The sequence below is a fragment of the Eptatretus burgeri genome, chromosome 9 (genome assembly GCF_056783735.1).
Source record: "Eptatretus burgeri isolate ZD-2024b chromosome 9, Ebu_testis_v1, whole genome shotgun sequence".
Taxonomy (NCBI): Eukaryota; Metazoa; Chordata; class Myxini; order Myxiniformes; family Myxinidae; genus Eptatretus; species Eptatretus burgeri.
In genome coordinates, this window is record NC_140969.1 from 47,546,094 (window position 1) to 47,563,660 (window position 17,567).

The window sequence follows — 17,567 nt, forward strand, 5'->3', positions numbered from 1 at the left end:
CTACCATTCTGATTTATGAGTGTTAAAGTGGTGCCCGGAACCATCTTACACTTTGTCAGGACTGCTGGTCTGACTTTCTGTCTCACTCAAACGATAGCTACCGGGCTAGCTTTAACCTCCCTTTCTTTCAAACAAACATCATATACTTTTATCATACATTTTTCTTACTCACTCATTTCCCTCCTCACTTTACATTCTCTCTCTTATTCTTCTTTCCTGTCATTTCCCTCAGACAGCCTGCAATGAAATATAAATATGATCAAGTCCGAAAAGTTAATGGCCCCTAGTTCTCGGCATTATGCCGTGTGGAGAATCTCCAGTGACCTGCCTGTCTCTGCTGCCAATGATGGGGGGGGCGGGGGGGCTCAGGCAATAGTCGTATCAGTCCCTCTCAAGACCCTTGCCTTTTCAACCAATGTGACTCTTTCAATTAATTTCACCAACATTCGTGGTCTTTCTTCAAATCTTTCCTCTGTTCAACATCTTCTTGCAAGCTCCTCTCCTAATATCTTGCTTCTCTCAGAGACCCAATTATCACAAGATGTTCTTCTTAATTATTTTAACATTTCAAACTGCAACCTTCACTCATGATTCCGCTTCAAAGGAGGAGTCTGTGTCTACTCCAACATCAACACGCCTGCTGTACACCTTGTGGACCACGAATCTCCAAACTTTGATGTCATCTGGCTTAAGATTTGTCTCCCGACCATCACTATCTTTCTCTCTTTCACTTACTGCTCTCCCAATTCGACAAACTTTATAGCTTTCCGAAACTATCTTAACTCTTGCCATAAGGCCATGATGTCTGAACATCCTCAAGCAGAATTTCTCTATCTCGGAGACTTCAATGTATACCACAGAGAGCGGCTGAAATCTTCCCAAACAGATGCTGGGGTGGGGGGGGGGGGCTTGAAGCTCTTACATTTTCCATTCTTAATGATTTGGAACAAATTATCACCCACCCTACCCATATCCTATATCATCCTGACCACACTACCAATACTTTGGATTTATTCTTCACTTCCAATCCGTTGCATTACAACCACACAATTTCACCTCCAATTCGTTCTTCTGACCACAATCTTGTGAACACCACTTTACTTACCACCACTTTTTCTCATCAGACTGCTCCGAGGAAATGCCAGTATTGGCATTTCAATCATGCTGACTGGACTGGTTTACGAAACTTTTCTGACTTTCCCTGGAAAGACGACTGCCTCTCCTCTGGCGATGCCTCTATCTCTGCTGAACGTATCGCTGAGGTTATTGTTGCAGGAATGGAGGCTTATATCCCCTTCTCTTTCACGTCTATCTCTTACCAATTCTTGGTTCAATAATTCCTGCTCTGTGGCCATTCGTGGAAGGGATGCCACATCTCAGACATGGAAAAACTCTTCTTCCTCTGACTCGCATTCAGCTTTCATATCCACCAGAAATCATTGCAAACGTGTTATTCATGAAGCGCAGCATTCCTTTCTTCAAAAGAAATGTGCCAACCACTTATCTTCTTCCACTCAAAGATCTTTCTGGTCCTTAGCTAAAATTATCTCCAACAACTTCTGTCACTCTACCTTTCCTTCGTTTTTCTGTTCCGATGATACTATCGCTGTCTCTCCGACCACTAAAGTAACTCTTTTTTTGTTCTCTTTTCTCCTCTAACTCCACAATGGATGACTCTAACATTCCATCTCCCTCTGATGCTCCCCTCACCAATCCCATGTCCCTCCATATTATATCTTTTCATGCAGTCAAAAAAATACTCCTCTTTGGACATAAGCAAGGCCAATGGACAAGATGGTATTCCTCCCTGTGTCTTGAAGAAATGTACTTCAGAACTTGCACCCGTGCTTGCTCGTTTGTTTCGTTTTTGTTTAAAACCCCAAACTTTTCCTCTTACCTGGAAACATGCCTTAGTACAACCTATTTTAAAGAAGGGTGATCATTCAAACCCTTCTCACTCCCGTCCTATTGCTCTGACTTCTACTGTTTCCAAAGTCTTTGAATGCCTTCTCAATTCCCATTTTCTCAAGCATCTTGAATCTCACAATCTTTTATCTGATCACCAATACGGCTTTCACAAGGCAAGATCTACAGGTGATATCCTTTCTTACATTACCAATGTCTGGGCCGCTTCTTTGAGAGACTTTGGGGAATCCTTTGTTGTAGGCCTTGATATCTCAAAAGCCTTTGACAGAGTTTGGCATCAGGGTCTGATATCCAAGCCTCCCTCTTTCGGCTTTCCTCCTTCACTCTGCTCTCTCATATCAAGCTTTCTCTCCGACCGCTCTATCTTGGGAATTGTTGATGGTTCAACATCCCCCCACCCCCTTCCCAATCAACAGCGGTGTACCTCAGGGCTCCGTTCCGTCCCCAACACTCTTCCTTCTTTTTATTAATGACCTACTTTCTTCCACAAATAACCAAGTGCACTCGTATGCTGATGACTCAACATTACATTCCTCCATCTCTTTCCCATCTACCCCACCTTCCCTCACTCGATCTACATCTCGTTTCATCACAGCCACCTCTTTAAATTCGGATTTGGACAAGATCTCCCAATGGGGCCAATGTAATCAAGTTAAGGTTAATGCTTCAAAAACACAATATCTCTATCTCTCAACTCTCCAATCTCCTTTGCTCTACAATTACACCATGTGATACAATAAACCTATGAGATATTACTCCAACATCAAATTTATCCTAGAATCCACACATTACTCAAATAGCTAAGTCCCCACTCAGCTGTGGAATTAATACCAGGTGGGGTGAACTCAACCTGTCGTCCTTCCGAGGTCGGCAAAATGAGTGCCAGCATGCTGGTATACAGTCTCGGAGTGGCGACCCGTCAAGGATTGTTCCCGATAGCCAAGGAGACTGCTAAAGCAGCACCAACGCTCTGCACAGAGTATGGTCCCAACGGATGGATGGAGTACTGCTCTCACATCAGGGGAGGTTCCAGCTCCACAAACTTACTGGAAAGAATTGTATCCAAAGTTATTCGATTTGTCAACTCCACCAATGTGACCTCAAAACTCGACCTGCTCAAATTATGCCGCATAGTAGGCTCTCTTTCTCTTTTCTACAGATATTACTTCAGTTTCTGCTCGCAAGAACTTGCTACTTGTGTACCTTCACCATTAGTGAGACCAAGGAATACTCAACAAGCCGCTACATCACATGATTATTGTGTGGCCATTGGCAATTCAAGGGTGGACCGTTACGATGTTTGTTTCTTCCCCTCCACTGCCAAACTCTGGAACTCTTTACCTTCTCATGTCTTTCCAAACACTTACGACGTCCTCCTTTTCAAAAAGCAGATTTTTTTTACTTTCTCAAAAACTCTTGGTCTATTCTCTCTTTTTTTACTTTTCTGTTCATGCAGTTCTTTTGTTTAAGGCTTGGCCTCAATGAGGACTATTCAGTCCATACCTGGAGCTTTCAGCATAAAAAAATAATAAAAAGCATGCATGCCTCTCACAGCAAATAACGTTTTTAGGTCATGTCTTCGAGCATGACCTAATAATATGGGTGTCGATGTCCTTCGATCCGTCTGTCCATCCGTCCGTTCACAATGAAGTTGAAGCGGGAGATCTGGTCATTAGTGATCCTGATAGAGGTCGATGAGACGTACACGATGGTATAACTTTCAAGGTCACCGAAGGTCAAGGTCAAGGCCACGAGGCCTTTGAAGTTGCGAAAATGACGATTTTCAAATTCTAGCTCCTCCGCCATTTCTCAAGCGATCTTGAATTTGATTGTGGCATATGAATCTATGGGACAATATCTAAATTTTGGTCGGGCCGGATTTTCGATATTCGCTTTCGTTTTCATGTCACGTGACTTCAAAGTTGGCAAAAAAATGCGAAAATGACGATTTTCAAAATCTATCTCCTCCGCCATTTCTCAAGTGATCTTGAATTCGATTGTGGCATATGAATGTATGGGACAATATCCAAATTTGTTCAGGACAGATTTTCGAATTTCGCTTTCGTTTTCGCGTCACGTGACTTCAAAGTTTGCAAAAACTGCCCAACCTTCAAGAGGCTATATATTCTCTACTGGGCATGGTAAAAGTTAGTGAATGGTGTCATTGCATAGCAGCTGACCTTGTCTTTCATGTACATTCGAAAGAATACCGATATCTTCGAATGCGTACACATCATGTGACTTTGAATTTTGCGAAAACTGCTTCATGTTGTTGCAAAATGACGATTTTCAAAATCTATCTCCTCCTACATTTCTTAAGTTATCTTGAATTTGATTGTGGCATATGAATCTATGGGACAATATCTAGATTTAGTCAGGCCGGATTTTCGATATTCACTTTCGTTTTCGCGTCATGTGACTTCAAATTTGGCCAAAAATCCCTCCTGACCCAAGAACACTACACCCTAGGAACAGGAACTCATGCTTGTAAAGGTCGTTCTCATGCATGGTATTCGTTAACTCTCGGTTTGTGACTCCTATTATATAATCTGCCTGCCTGCCCACCCGCGGCCCGCCTGCCTGCCCATAGCATAGCTTTTTAGGTACCCCCCACTCATAGCCGAATGTCCCCGGCAAATCGCCATAGGCCGAGGTCATAGAAGCTATCAGAATCGAAAAATATCGGGTGGCATATCGTTATGTGTTTAATATATGTCAAAGTGCTGGAAAACAATAGAGAGATCTCCATTGTTTTCCAGCACTTTGATATACGCCATCCTTCTTTTGACACAAATATTGATCGGCAGCCGACACGACAGGACAGGTGTCCAGTCATATGAAGTTTTTACGGTGTTGTTGTGTTTTTCATACTTCCTGTGTTTATATAATGTTTCCATTGTTCCTTGTGATGTGGTTTAGCCTGAGAGAAATGTGGATGTTATGTCTGTAATTGGACGCGGTGAGCACGTGAGCTGAAACTGTATTAAGGAGGAAATGCTGAATTACTCTGACAAGAAAATCCCCTTTATTTGCTAAGTGACTCCACCATCAGCTGTGATATCCCCTATCCTTCAGATAGCCAAGCAGCAGCTTGATAGAATCACAGACTTGTCAATCACTTGGAATATGTCTTTCAATCCTGAGAAATCTCAAGCTCTCACTATCTCTCTCCAAAGGACCATCTGGCAAACCCTCCCACATACTTTCTTAACAATCCTCTTGAAGTTCAGTCATTCAAACTCCTGGGTCTCACTATCAGCCATGATATTTCTTGGGCAAACCACATCTTAAAGTTGGCTTCAAAACCCAGCCACTGAATGGGCATCCCCCATCATAGAAAGTCCTTCCTTGACACACTTGTATTCCTATCCACCTACAAGTCTTTCATTCACAACTTAATGAAGTCTGGGCTAGCTCCCCTGCCTCATCTTGCTCAGCTTGATGCTGTGGAAACCAAGGCCTTTAAGATTACTGGAATCTTGGGCGATGAAGCTGAGTCTATGGGCTTATCACTTTGCCATTGCAGACAGGTTGGTGGTCTCTATTTTGTAATGTCTCCTTTCTCATACTGCACCCTTTGCTCTTTCCGTGCTTTGTACCCCCAGGTATCTGCAGGGAGCACACGGTCCACCATCAACCCCCTTCTAGTCCAGAATCCCCAAATTCAGAATCTTTGCTCACTTCCACCCCTTTTATCTGTTCCTCTTTTTATTATTATTATTTTTTTACCCCCGCTTGTAAATCCAACTTCTACATTCTCTTCAATTGCATTTTTTCCTCCAGGTCTTCAAGACAGCTGTTCACTACCATCTCAGATCATCCCTCATCCAAAACTATATTTTCTACCCCTCTCAACCCATTCTCAGTTTTTCCTTCTTGAGAGTTTACTCCTGTACCGCTGCATCTTTCCCCACTCCTCATTCTTACCTGCATCCCTTATTTGTCCGTCTCAGTCTATTTTGTCCTGTGACTATGCTGTTAGCATTTCCCCATCTTTCTGCTGTTCCTTGTGTCCTGATCTGACCTATTCTGTGTTCTAGCTCTTCCCCTGGCCTTGATTCTGCATACAAAACAAAACAAAAAAATACACCCGTGCGGGAGTGGCGGTCATCTCTGCGAGAAACAAGGTAAAACCAAAACTAGCCTTCTCGCTGTTAAAATAAAAAAGTGTTGTGGTGTTCCGAACGAGAGCCGAATAGGGTCTATTTCCTGACTTACCACACAGCTGTAGCTGTCTACTGGACACCAATCACCAAATTTATATACTATACTCTCCTCTGCACTAATGCCAACGAGTCCGTCAAATAATGTCCAGTAGGTAGATGGCCAAGAGTCCATAGAAGTAGGTGGTATAATCACTATCACTCTATGTAGTAGAGTGGGTAGGTACAGTAGCAAATGGCAGACAGACAACTACGACACAAACCAGTCAGTCAGTGGATTTGATGGGTAGATACGTAGGCCTAGCCTTTTTGTTTTCCAATCTCTTATAAAAAGTGCAACAACAACACTGACGACACCACACTACTCACTCTTACTATCCACAGTTCTGTTCGTTCAGTTCAGAATATTCCAGTGGACTCCACTGGACCAACCAATGACTAAGACAACCGATGACTGTGCACTATATGCAGGAATAATGTTTATATGTGTACGACATAAGATAAACGTGGAAGGAAACCGGAAATATCGCAATCGCACATGGCGATTATTTGACAAAGCAGTGCTAATATTACAAGGCATAAAATCCACCAATTATGAAATGGATGGTAAAAATGCAGATTCTGTAATTTTACATCTCCACATGCAAATCATCTCCACCTGTTTGCTGTGGAACCAACAGAGAAATGTGGATTTGCATGTGGAGATGTAAAATTACAGAATCTACATTTTTACCATCCATTTCATAATTGGTGGATTTTATGCCTTGTAATGTTTCCACTGTTCCTTGTGATGTGGTTTAAGGCCCTGTCATACCTTGACGTTTTAGCCAGCGTATGGCAAGGTATCAAAATGCATGTAAAACGCTGGCGTACGCTGAACTATTGATGTTTTTTTTTTCCAGTTTTGGATGTATTCCTAACGAGTTGGACGTATGCATAATGTATTAGTAACATACACAGAACGTTTCGATAACATATAGATAACTTATATCAACGAATGCTGAGCGTGTTGTCGGCGTTCACAACCTATGCCCAACGATAGTCTAACTTATGCATAGCGCACGGCAGCGTATCACCGACGATCATGTGGCGTAGCCTATTAAAAGGCTGCGGCTCGACGATTCAAATCATAACCACACTAGACATCGAAGTGTCAAGCCACTATCACACCTTGACGTTTTAGCCAGCGTATGCCGAGGTATGAAAAATTTCCTCAATACGCTGGCACACGTCGAATATGTTATGGGTAAGTTTTGTATACGTTAAGAGCTGAAGCACGCTGGCATATGTCGTAGTACGCCGAGTACGTCGACAAATTTTCAGCATGTTGAAAATTTTTCGACGTATGCCAGCGTATGACGCACACGTTCCGCATATGCTGGCCATAAGTTGTAGGCACGTTACACGATCGTTGACACACGTCGACACACGTTACTTGTAAGTTACTCATAAGTCGAAACACGTCGAGGTAATGTTTACCATACCCGAAACTTATTTCTAACCTATGAGTAACGTGTTTTGAACCTATGAGTAACGTGCTTTGAACAAATGTGTAACGTATCTCCAACGCATATTGACATATATAGATGTATTTGACGTCTTCCGGATGACCACAGAACTTACTGAACGTGTTACTAACTTACAACTACCGTATAATGGCGTATTGGCAGCGTTTAGGGGAATTGGTATATAAAAATGGGGTTCACAGGAGGAACCCGTCAGTGTTCCAGACTCCATGGTTTTTTTTCCGGCATGACAGTGATGTTGACACTTCGATTTCTAGTGCGGTTTTGATTTAAATCGTTGAGCGGCAGCCTAATAATTATATTATATTATAACCGCACCAGAAATCGGTGTCAACATCACCGTCATGCCGAAAGAAAAAAAAAACCCATGGAGTCTGGAACACTGACGCGAAACATTACCTCGACGAGTTTTGACTTATGAGTAACTTACAAGTAACGTGTGTCGACGTGTGTCAACGATCGCGTAACGTGCCTACAACTTATGGCCAGCGTATGCGGAACTTGTGAGTCATACGCTGGCATACGTCGAAAAATTTTAAGCATGTTAAAATTTGTCGACGAGCTCAGCGTACTACGACGTATGCCATCGTACTATGACGTATGCCAGCGTGCTCTTAATATATACAAAACTTACCAATAACGTATTCGACGTGTGCCAGCGTTTTAGACAATTTTTTCATACGTCGGCATACGCTGGCTAAATCGTCAAGGTGTGACAGGGCCTTAAGCTTGAGAGAAATGTGGATGTTAAGTCTGATAAAAGAACCTGATTTGTGGATGTTATTTCTGACAAGCACCTGATATGTCTGATAAGAAAGCCTGTACTGTAAACAAGAAGTCACAGGAAGAACAGATATGGAGAGACAGAATTGTTTGGAATTGGAAAAGGGGTTAGACAATGGGGTGCATTCTCTTCTCTTCTCTCCCCCCGCCCCCCCTTTACTTATTCAATCTGTATAGTGAGGACATCATGAGGAAATTGAATTGGAAACTTTGGACACATCATGTGTGCAGAAATTGATAGTCTGGAGAAGTCAACCATGCAGGATATGGTTGAGGGAAGAAGAGGCAGACCTTTTATGTGCTTTATGGATGGGTTAAAGATTGCAACCAAGATGTCTCTGCTAGAGCTTCAGGAAGCACTGCAGCAAAGGATTGTTTGGAGAAATCTGATCATGAACGTCACCAGAAATCGGACACAACTTGACGGAACTCGATAACTAATGTTTCCAATGTACATAATGCATTTGCTTTGTATGAAAATTTTCTCCAACTTTTCATAAAATGAAGTTCTCAAGAGAAACCTTGCATACCTCTCCCATGAGCTCAGCATGGACCTTGGAGACTCCGTAGATGGTCCGTGGACGTTGCACACATAAGTCTGGTGTTGAGTGACGTGGAGAGTCCACTCCAAATGCCCCGATGGTGCTTGGCACAAAAAGTTTGAGGCCGTTTTCAGCTGCTATATCCAGGACATTATGTAGACCTGCAAGTATACAGGTATCAAGATTGCAGCATTAGTAAGAAAACTGTACAGACAATGAGCAAGAGAAACCAATTTTTTGTGGGATAGTATCCTTATGAAGGCTTTGCCACTTTGCCACCAATTGATTGACTCATTGTTATCTGTAGAGCTGCAATAGCCTTTACCCTGGTCGGCTGTGGAACCAACAGTTGCAAATTACTTGGTGAACCACATACCTGTGATGTTAACGCTGCGAGCCAGAGGGACGTTTTTTTCCCCCACAGCACTGAGCAACACGCCGAAGTGTATGAGCCACGTTATGCGGTTGTTTACCACTATCTCCCGTAGATTTTTGTAGTCCAGGATGTCGGCATAAATAAATGGACCTGAGGGCGAGATTAAAGCAGACTTCTCCACATCAGTGTGAAGGTACCTATTTGAGACTTGCCTTCTTAATTATTTAATCTATATCCTACAACATAAAATAAGGCAATGTCTGCATGTATGTTCCTTGTGAAATCGAAAACGGTTTGGCAGACCTCCACCAAATTTGCACAAGTGCTTGGGGTACTCAGATTCAGATCATCGGCATTAAAGAAATCTACCCCCAAACCCTGTGAATGTGGGGAGAATTTCACCCGTACACGTGTAATAGTGCAAGTAATCGAACCACTGTCCCCTGCTGGAGAGGGGGTAATTGAGGGTGGGGAAACTATGCCAATTCTAAAACCAAATCCTCCCTTTTCTGGAGGGATTGGGTATTGACAGTCTATTAAATTGGCCTGTTTAGCGTTCCCAATCTTAAGCCGTGGCTCACGATGCTGCAATCCCAGGTTCAAATCCCATGTAGTTTATTCGTTGGTTTGTCACCTGATTACTAATGTCCTTGTCTTGTCAAAAGTCCAGTGATGTCTCCAAATGACTTTGTCCTGCCTGCAATTTAATTGTGAGATTACTATGAAAAAACATATTCACATATACATTCAGTTCAAGAGCTTGAGTTGGAATGTCATCTCCTAACAGGTACATCAAATGTCTCTAACATAAAGACAACTTTAATAAGTATGTCATTCCTCTTTGGCAAACAAAGGTAATATTTGCCCTGTTGAGCCGATGATTGTGCATCCCTGGAAATTGAACACACCTTTGTGGAAAACGTGATTTGGGGGTTTTCGAATATCCGACAGGATCACACTGTTGTCACCAAACCGCTTCCTGCAGAGGGAATAGCAGTGAGTGAGACAAAGCCTCACACTCAGGCCTCTGGGTTATTAAAGTGAGAATGAATGTAGCCTTTTTAACATTTACCTGAGCAGGTTAGCAAAGCCCAGACCAAGCTGCCCCAACCCTCCTGTGGAAAAATGACAAAAAATAATTGCAGCACAAGTAAATACATCAAGGGGAGAACCTGTTGATGTCTGGTGTGGAGTAGAGTGGAATTCAAATAATTGGGACATTTATCAGCCATGAGAAGTTCCACCATCATTAGCCTTGCTTGATTTGGTTTGTTCTGCTCCCAGTTGCATAGTAGTGGAATGCAATGGGTGAGGCAACTCAGAAAATAATGCACTTGTGATGAGCATCCAAAGGAATATGTGGGTCTGTCTGTCTGTCTGTCTGTCTGTCTGTCTGTCTCCATGCATTTATCTGGCTGTCCATCCATCTCTGTGTGCATGCTATTACCTGTGATGAGGATTCGTGGACACTCATTGGGACGCGCGGAATGAAAGTTGGCATCTGCACTGAGCTGTTGTGGGGACCAGTTGTACTGACGTACACACAATCCTCGAGCACATGGCCGGCCGGACACGACCATCCGGTACATAAGAGACAGCATGACCTAGCAAAGTAAAGTGTTGGTTTGATTTAGGGGAACAGCAGACCTTTCACAGTTTTATTTCATATGTGGAACAAGTCTAAATGAACCACCACAATGGAGTGAGGACACCAAACTAAGAAAACAACAGACATGGAGGAATGAGCAATCACAAAGGAGGAAGAAAAGGCTGGAGGGATGCACAAGTGGATTGCTTTCTCTCGAAAAATCAAGGTTTATACAAATCACCAGTCGGAATCCTTCAGGCTGAAAGGACTTTGCAATTATTGATGGAGGTTCCTGTTGTAACACCTTGATTAATATCCATCAGATCATGAACCGTACTCGATACAGAGCGTCAGTTTTTCCGAAGCAGTTTCTATGGCTTGGGTCAAAATCCTGCACAGATCACTATTCCAACACAGGAAATTATGGCAAGAATTTGGAATTTGGCCAAGATGCTGGCGATAGCTCGCCTACTCTCCGCGAAGGACACTGACCGTTTGATCTTTTAACGTCCACCAACGACTGCTGACAGATGGGATGCCTGTTTAATGATGACACCCCCCCCCACACACATCACCCAATCCTGCCTGTGAAGCACCCGGATGACAGTTTATAGCTGGGTCAGGATTCAAACCCAAGCGAGACAGCTTGGAGGTGAGTGTGTGTGTGTGTGTGTGTGTGTGTGTGTGTGTGTGTGTGTGTGTGTGTGTGTGTGTGTGTGTGTGTGTGTGTGTGTGTGTGTGTGTGTGTGTGTGTGTGTGTGTGTGTGTAACATGTCTTCCATATTCATGTATGTAATAAATAAACTCATGAAGGATATTTAGCATCAAAAGCTGGCCACATTTGGTGCCATCGTGAATTGTTGAATTATATAGCCTTGAATGTTCTATGAATACCGTGTTAGCTACGTGAGTGGGGGTTGCTTTGGAGGGAAGATTTTTGGCAGAGATGGTTCTAATCTCATGATAAACCGGGAATCCATGCCAAGGGTAATTATAATGGACCCGTTTGGGTGATTTTCACTGAAATTACAGTAAAAACAAATGTTCATCGCCGAGTGGCATTTAGCATCCTAGATTGGATCACTTTCATGAAAAGGATGTTTAATAAATAAATATATGCATGTCAGCGTTTAAAGAATGACAACCTGGATTTTGAAGAATTAAACTTGTACGAAACAAAAATTGAGTCTACGCTGCGGAATCGATGCATTATATGTTAAAATGGATAGTAATGAACCGCATGGCATGAGAACATATATGACGCAGGGCTTCTCTGTGCCTCTCCAAAAGCTCGCCAGCCCCGCCCCCTCGAATGCTTCACGCTCACCAATCCCCATCCCCTCCCCCTCCGCGCCTCCACCAGCAGCCAATCAGGGACAACGAATCGTGGTTACTGTCGGTCAGGAGAACGCGAGGTGGGGATTTGAAGTGGGATGGGTAAAGGAACGAAGGAAGGATGGATGACGATCAAGAAGAATACCAGGAAAAAAGTAAATAAATGAATGGTGTGGAAAAGTAAGATGAGAGACGCAGGGCAGAGGATACTCCGCTCAACAAGGCGTTACATCTCCTCGAGCAAACTGCGCACGAACCCTCTTGGTTAGTTTTGATTCTCGGCCTCTTGGACCAGGTCAACATCAGGCAATGAATTACAATATTATCATTTCAATGGATAATGCGTCCAGTTGTCCGATGGCCCACCAGGTAGCTCATTCAAAGCCGGCCGGCTATTGGTCCCCATTACGGGCCCACCAGATGCCATTTGCGGGTTCATCTCGAGGCAAACAAAGAAATCCTTTAATCCCTGGAAAGCCGGCCACATCCACAAGCACCAACCCAAACCCCAAGCCGTATCCTCCAGTTATGTCCCGCCCGTCATGCCTCCATTACTCTCCCAAGTTTCGCACGTTTCCACATCACGGCACTAAAAAAAAATGCCACGCGTCACGAACATGCCATCACATGACTACATCCGTCCCACATGTGCAAGCTGGAGCACGTTGTCTGCAGTTGGGATCACACGTGTTGGTGTTGCTGTCATCCTCCAATCCTCGGAGACTTTCATACCATGTGGTGGTGGTGGTGGTGGTGGTGGTCGTATGGCAGCTAAGCTGCTGGGGTTGCTATCATTTCTTGAAGTGCGACTGTGTCGCTGATGCAGTGCCCCTCTACCGGTACACACACTGGAACTGGTACTCATTTCGCCGACCTCGGAAGGATGACGGGCTGAGTCAACCCCCTGGTGTATTAATTCAGCGGCCGACGGGGCTTCAACTCAGGACCCTAGGATCCCAAGCCGCCACCCTAACCACTGAGCCAACACCTGGCTCTTCATACCATGTCACTATCATTACCACAAACCGCCTCGCACACCCCAGACCGTCAAACCACGTAACGAGCCAGAAAGTGTAAGGAGCGAGGGGAGGAGGGGGTTGAGCAGGGGTGGGAGGAGGGGGTTGAGCAGGGGTGGGAGGAGGGGGTTGAGCAGGGGTGGGAGGAGGGGGTTGAGCAGGGGTGGGAGGAGGGGGTTGAGCAGGGGTGGGAGGAGGGGGTTGAGCAGGGGTGGGGGAGGGGGTTGAGCAGGGGTGGGGGAGGGGGTTGAGCAGGGGTGGGGGGAGGGGGTTGGGCAGGGGGGGGAGGAGGGGGTTGAGCAGGGGTGGGAGGAGGGGGTTGAGCAGGGCTGGGGGGAGGGGGTTGAGCAGGGGTGGGGGGAGGGGGTTCAGCAGGGCGGTGCCTCCCCTCAGGGACGGTTTTTTTTTTTTTTAATCGGACTATTTGAGCGATTTTGGAACATTTTTAGTGGCTTACTTGTGGTGAGGGGACATTTCACAACCACTTCATATTGAACACGCAATATATATATATGTGTAAACTTTATACAATTTATTTACGTGCCACACAGAACGTTGGTGATGCTGAAGAATTTCTCGGTAATGGTTACACAGGGGGGTTTGCCATTGCCTTCCCCACGTTGTTTGTCCGTATCAAGCAAGGAAGCGGCACACACCATATTTTTTTTTAAATCTTTGATGCGACGCGGCCAAAGTTTGAACCACCAACCTCCCAGACTCGGAAATAAATCATAAATAAATAAATACCCAGAAATAAAATAAATCAACCTGGATTCGAGCATTTCCAGTCACAACTGCTCCTGGACGTACGAGGAAAGTCCATTAGTGAGGAGTAAATTTGTTTGGGGAAAAAAAAATCTTAATTTCTCTGGAAGGTCAGCGAAGAGAAGTTTCAGAAATGTCTTTTAATTCGGTTTTCGGTGACAAGTGAAGTAAAGTCTTTCGATAGTTGCGACAAAACGACTCCGGACTATTGATTCCCGTCCGTGAATGGAATGACGAGAACGGAGCTTTGGAAAAACGGAAAGACGTCCGATACAAAAGGCATTCACCACAGGAGTAAACGTCAAAGAAGCTCGGACATGTTTTTACGTGACGTCATCGTAAGACGAAACTGCGCTTCGAGTCCAGGGACGTTCACGTCTCCTCACGGACGTCATCTCCCCTGAGGTGATTCAAGAGTAAAACTTCCCTTCTGGGTAGGTGCGTTGAAACCTGGTTTTGATCAAACTTTTCCAGGTCAATGACTTCCAAAATATACCAATAAAATGCTCGTGTCGTGTCGTGATCCTCCGGTGTGAGGGACATTGTCGGCTTCCCACGACTGACCTCCATTACGTACTCTCTGCGAGCGGTCACGTGACGTCGCATTCTCCGACAGGTCCCGCCCCCGCCCACACCTCGGTACGAGCACCTTCGGGTCGGCACGATCTCCCATCTGGAGTCCTCTGGGCACCGAATCAAGTCAGTTTCGTGGTTTCACGCCAAATTGACAATCCACCGGGATTGAAGATATTAACGAACTTTGATTAATACGTTCGTCACCTCAATACCCTCCACACGTCATATTACACTATAATATTCACCCGAACATCGGATCATCCAGACATATACTAGCGAACGATGCCGAACGAGGTCTGGTGAGGCACTCAGCCGTGCCCGCAAGTTAGCCATGTTCATCTTTGGTACCTGGCTCATCAATGACCCCATTATGCCAATTCATTACACACCAACTCAAACACCTTGTGACACCAACTACAACGTACATTCCCACATGGGAACACCCCGATTACATCATTACGAACCAGTAAAGTACATCGCTGTTAACAACATATATATATATATATATATATATATATATATATATATATATATATATATATATATATATATATATGCCTCCAGTTTTCCGATTCGATTGATGTAATAGTCATATATCGATATAAGCCTACATAGACACCGAATTAGTATGACGAGTCATGCGTACATCCAGTGGCGTAATGGAGAGAAAACCCGCCACGAGGAGGGTATAATCTGACCAGACTCACCTTGGTCTTGGAGTCGATGCAGGAGGCAGGTAAAGCTCTCATGCGTGAACAATGATGTCTCACGAGGCACTGAACGTCTCCAGTGAATGAGGGGCGGGGCATATTTGAGGGCCTGGCTCTGACGTCATGCGTTGAGTCGGCAACGTGGTTTTCAGCTGGTGAGATTGGCAGTTATCCACCACGACTACTCCAACTATTAACACTGATACATCTTGAACGGCCCCCTGTTAAACCCCCACATTCTTGTGGGGTTTGGCTGGGGAAGGTTTTTTTTTTGTTTTGCCCAAGGTTTTCATGAACTGACTGGCCAGGCCTGACGTTCGGCTGGAGGTGACAAAAATTTATATAAAAAAAAATTCTCATGGTGCCTTTGATAACGCCCTCCTCTCCTCTTCACGAAGGACACCGTGGGATCTTTAATGATCCACAATCACACCCACTTTGACGTTCATCCGTGGGAGGGCGCCATATTTATTTAATAGCCTTGGCAGCTTGGAGCTACGTCTCGAACCCAGGCTCGAGATCTGCGAATACAAGAGATAAGATAATCCCATTAAAATGTGAGAAATATTACAACTTGTCAAATATACTTCCACGTCATGAAATAATTAAAATGTGAGAAATATTACAACTTGTCAAATATGCTTCAACGTCATGAAATAATAAAAATGTGGGAAATATTACAACTTGTCAAATATGTTTCAACGTCATGAAATAATTAAAATGTGGGAAATATTACAACTTATCAAATATGCTTCAACGTCATGAAATAATTAAAATGTGGAAAATATTACAACTTGTCAAATATGCTTCAATGTCATGAAATAATTAAAATGTGGGAAATATTACAACTTGTCAAATATGCTTCAACGTCATGAAATAATTAAAATGTGGGAAATATTACAACTTATCAAATATGCTTCAACGTCATGAAATAATTAAAATGTGGGAAATATTACAACTTGTCAAATATGTTTCAATGTCATGAAATAATTAAAATGTGGGAAATATTACAACTTGTCAAATATGTTTCAACGTCATGAAATAATTAAAATGTGGGAAATATTACAACTTGTCAAATATGCTTCAACGTCATGAAATAATTAAAATGTGGGAAATATTACAACTTGTCAAATATGCTTCAACGTCATGAAATAATTAAAATGTGGGAGATATTACAACTTGTCAAATATGCTTCAACGTCATGAAATAATTAAAATGTGGGAAATATTACAACTTATCAAATATGCTTCAACGTCATGAAATAATTAAAATGTGGGAAATATTACAACTTGTCAAATATGCTTCAACGTCATGAAATAATTAAAATGTGGGAAATATTACAACTTGTCAAATATGCTTCAACGTCATGAAATAATTAAAATGTGGGAGATATTACAACTTGTCAAATATGCTTCAACGTCATGAAATAATTAAAATGTGGGAAATATTACAACTTGTCAAATATGCTTCAACGTCATGAAATAATTAAAATGTGGGAAATATTACAACTTAACAAATATGCTTCAACGTCATGAAATAATTAAAATGTGGGAAATATTACAACTTGTCAAATATGCTTCAACGTCATGAAATAATTAAAATGTGGGAAATATTACAACTTATCAAATATGCTTCAACGTCATGAAATAATTAAAATATGGGAAATATTACAACTTGTCAAATATGCTTCAACGTCATGAAATAATTAAAATGTGGGAAATATTACAACTTGTCAAATATGCTTCAACGTCATGAAATAATTAAAATGTGGGAAATATTACAACTTGTCAAATATGCTTCAACGTCATGAAATAATAAAAATGTGGGAAATATTACAACTTGTCAAATATGTTTCAACGTCATGAAATAATTAAAATGTGGGAAATATTACAACTTATCAAATATGTTTCAACTCCATGAAATAATTAAAATGTGGGAAATATTACAACTTATCAAATATGTTTCAACGTCATGAAATAATTAAAATATGGGAAATATTACAACTTGTCAAATATGCTTCAACGTCATGAAATAATTAAAATATGGGAAATATTACAACTTATCAAATATGCTTCAACGTCATGAAATAATTAAAATGTGGGAAATATTACAACTTGTCAAATATGCTTCAACGTCATGAAATAATTAAAATGTGGGAAATATTACAACTTGTCAAATATGCTTCAACGTCATGAAATAATTAAAATGTGGGAAATATTACAACTTGTCAAATATGCTTCAACGTCATGAAATAATTAAAA

The 17,567-nt window shown here is 42.6% G+C and overlaps 1 protein-coding gene across 1 annotated transcript in view; it reads right to left on the reverse strand.

The window, feature by feature from the left end:
- Positions 1 to 15,439, reverse strand: part of LOC147020080 (L-threonine 3-dehydrogenase, mitochondrial-like) — a 53,897-nt gene extending 38,458 nt beyond the window's left edge. The window contains exons 1-6 of the mRNA XM_085895105.1: positions 15,304 to 15,439; positions 10,764 to 10,920; positions 10,389 to 10,431; positions 10,225 to 10,295; positions 9,317 to 9,466; positions 8,929 to 9,101 (exon numbers count right to left, since the gene is read on the reverse strand). Of these exons, the coding sequence (XP_085751231.1) occupies positions 8,929 to 9,101; positions 9,317 to 9,466; positions 10,225 to 10,295; positions 10,389 to 10,431; positions 10,764 to 10,920; positions 15,304 to 15,405 (696 nt within the window). The 5' untranslated portion in view covers positions 15,406 to 15,439. The remainder of the gene's footprint in view (positions 1 to 8,928; positions 9,102 to 9,316; positions 9,467 to 10,224; positions 10,296 to 10,388; positions 10,432 to 10,763; positions 10,921 to 15,303) is intronic.
- Positions 15,440 to 17,567: the final 2,128 nt, after the last annotated feature.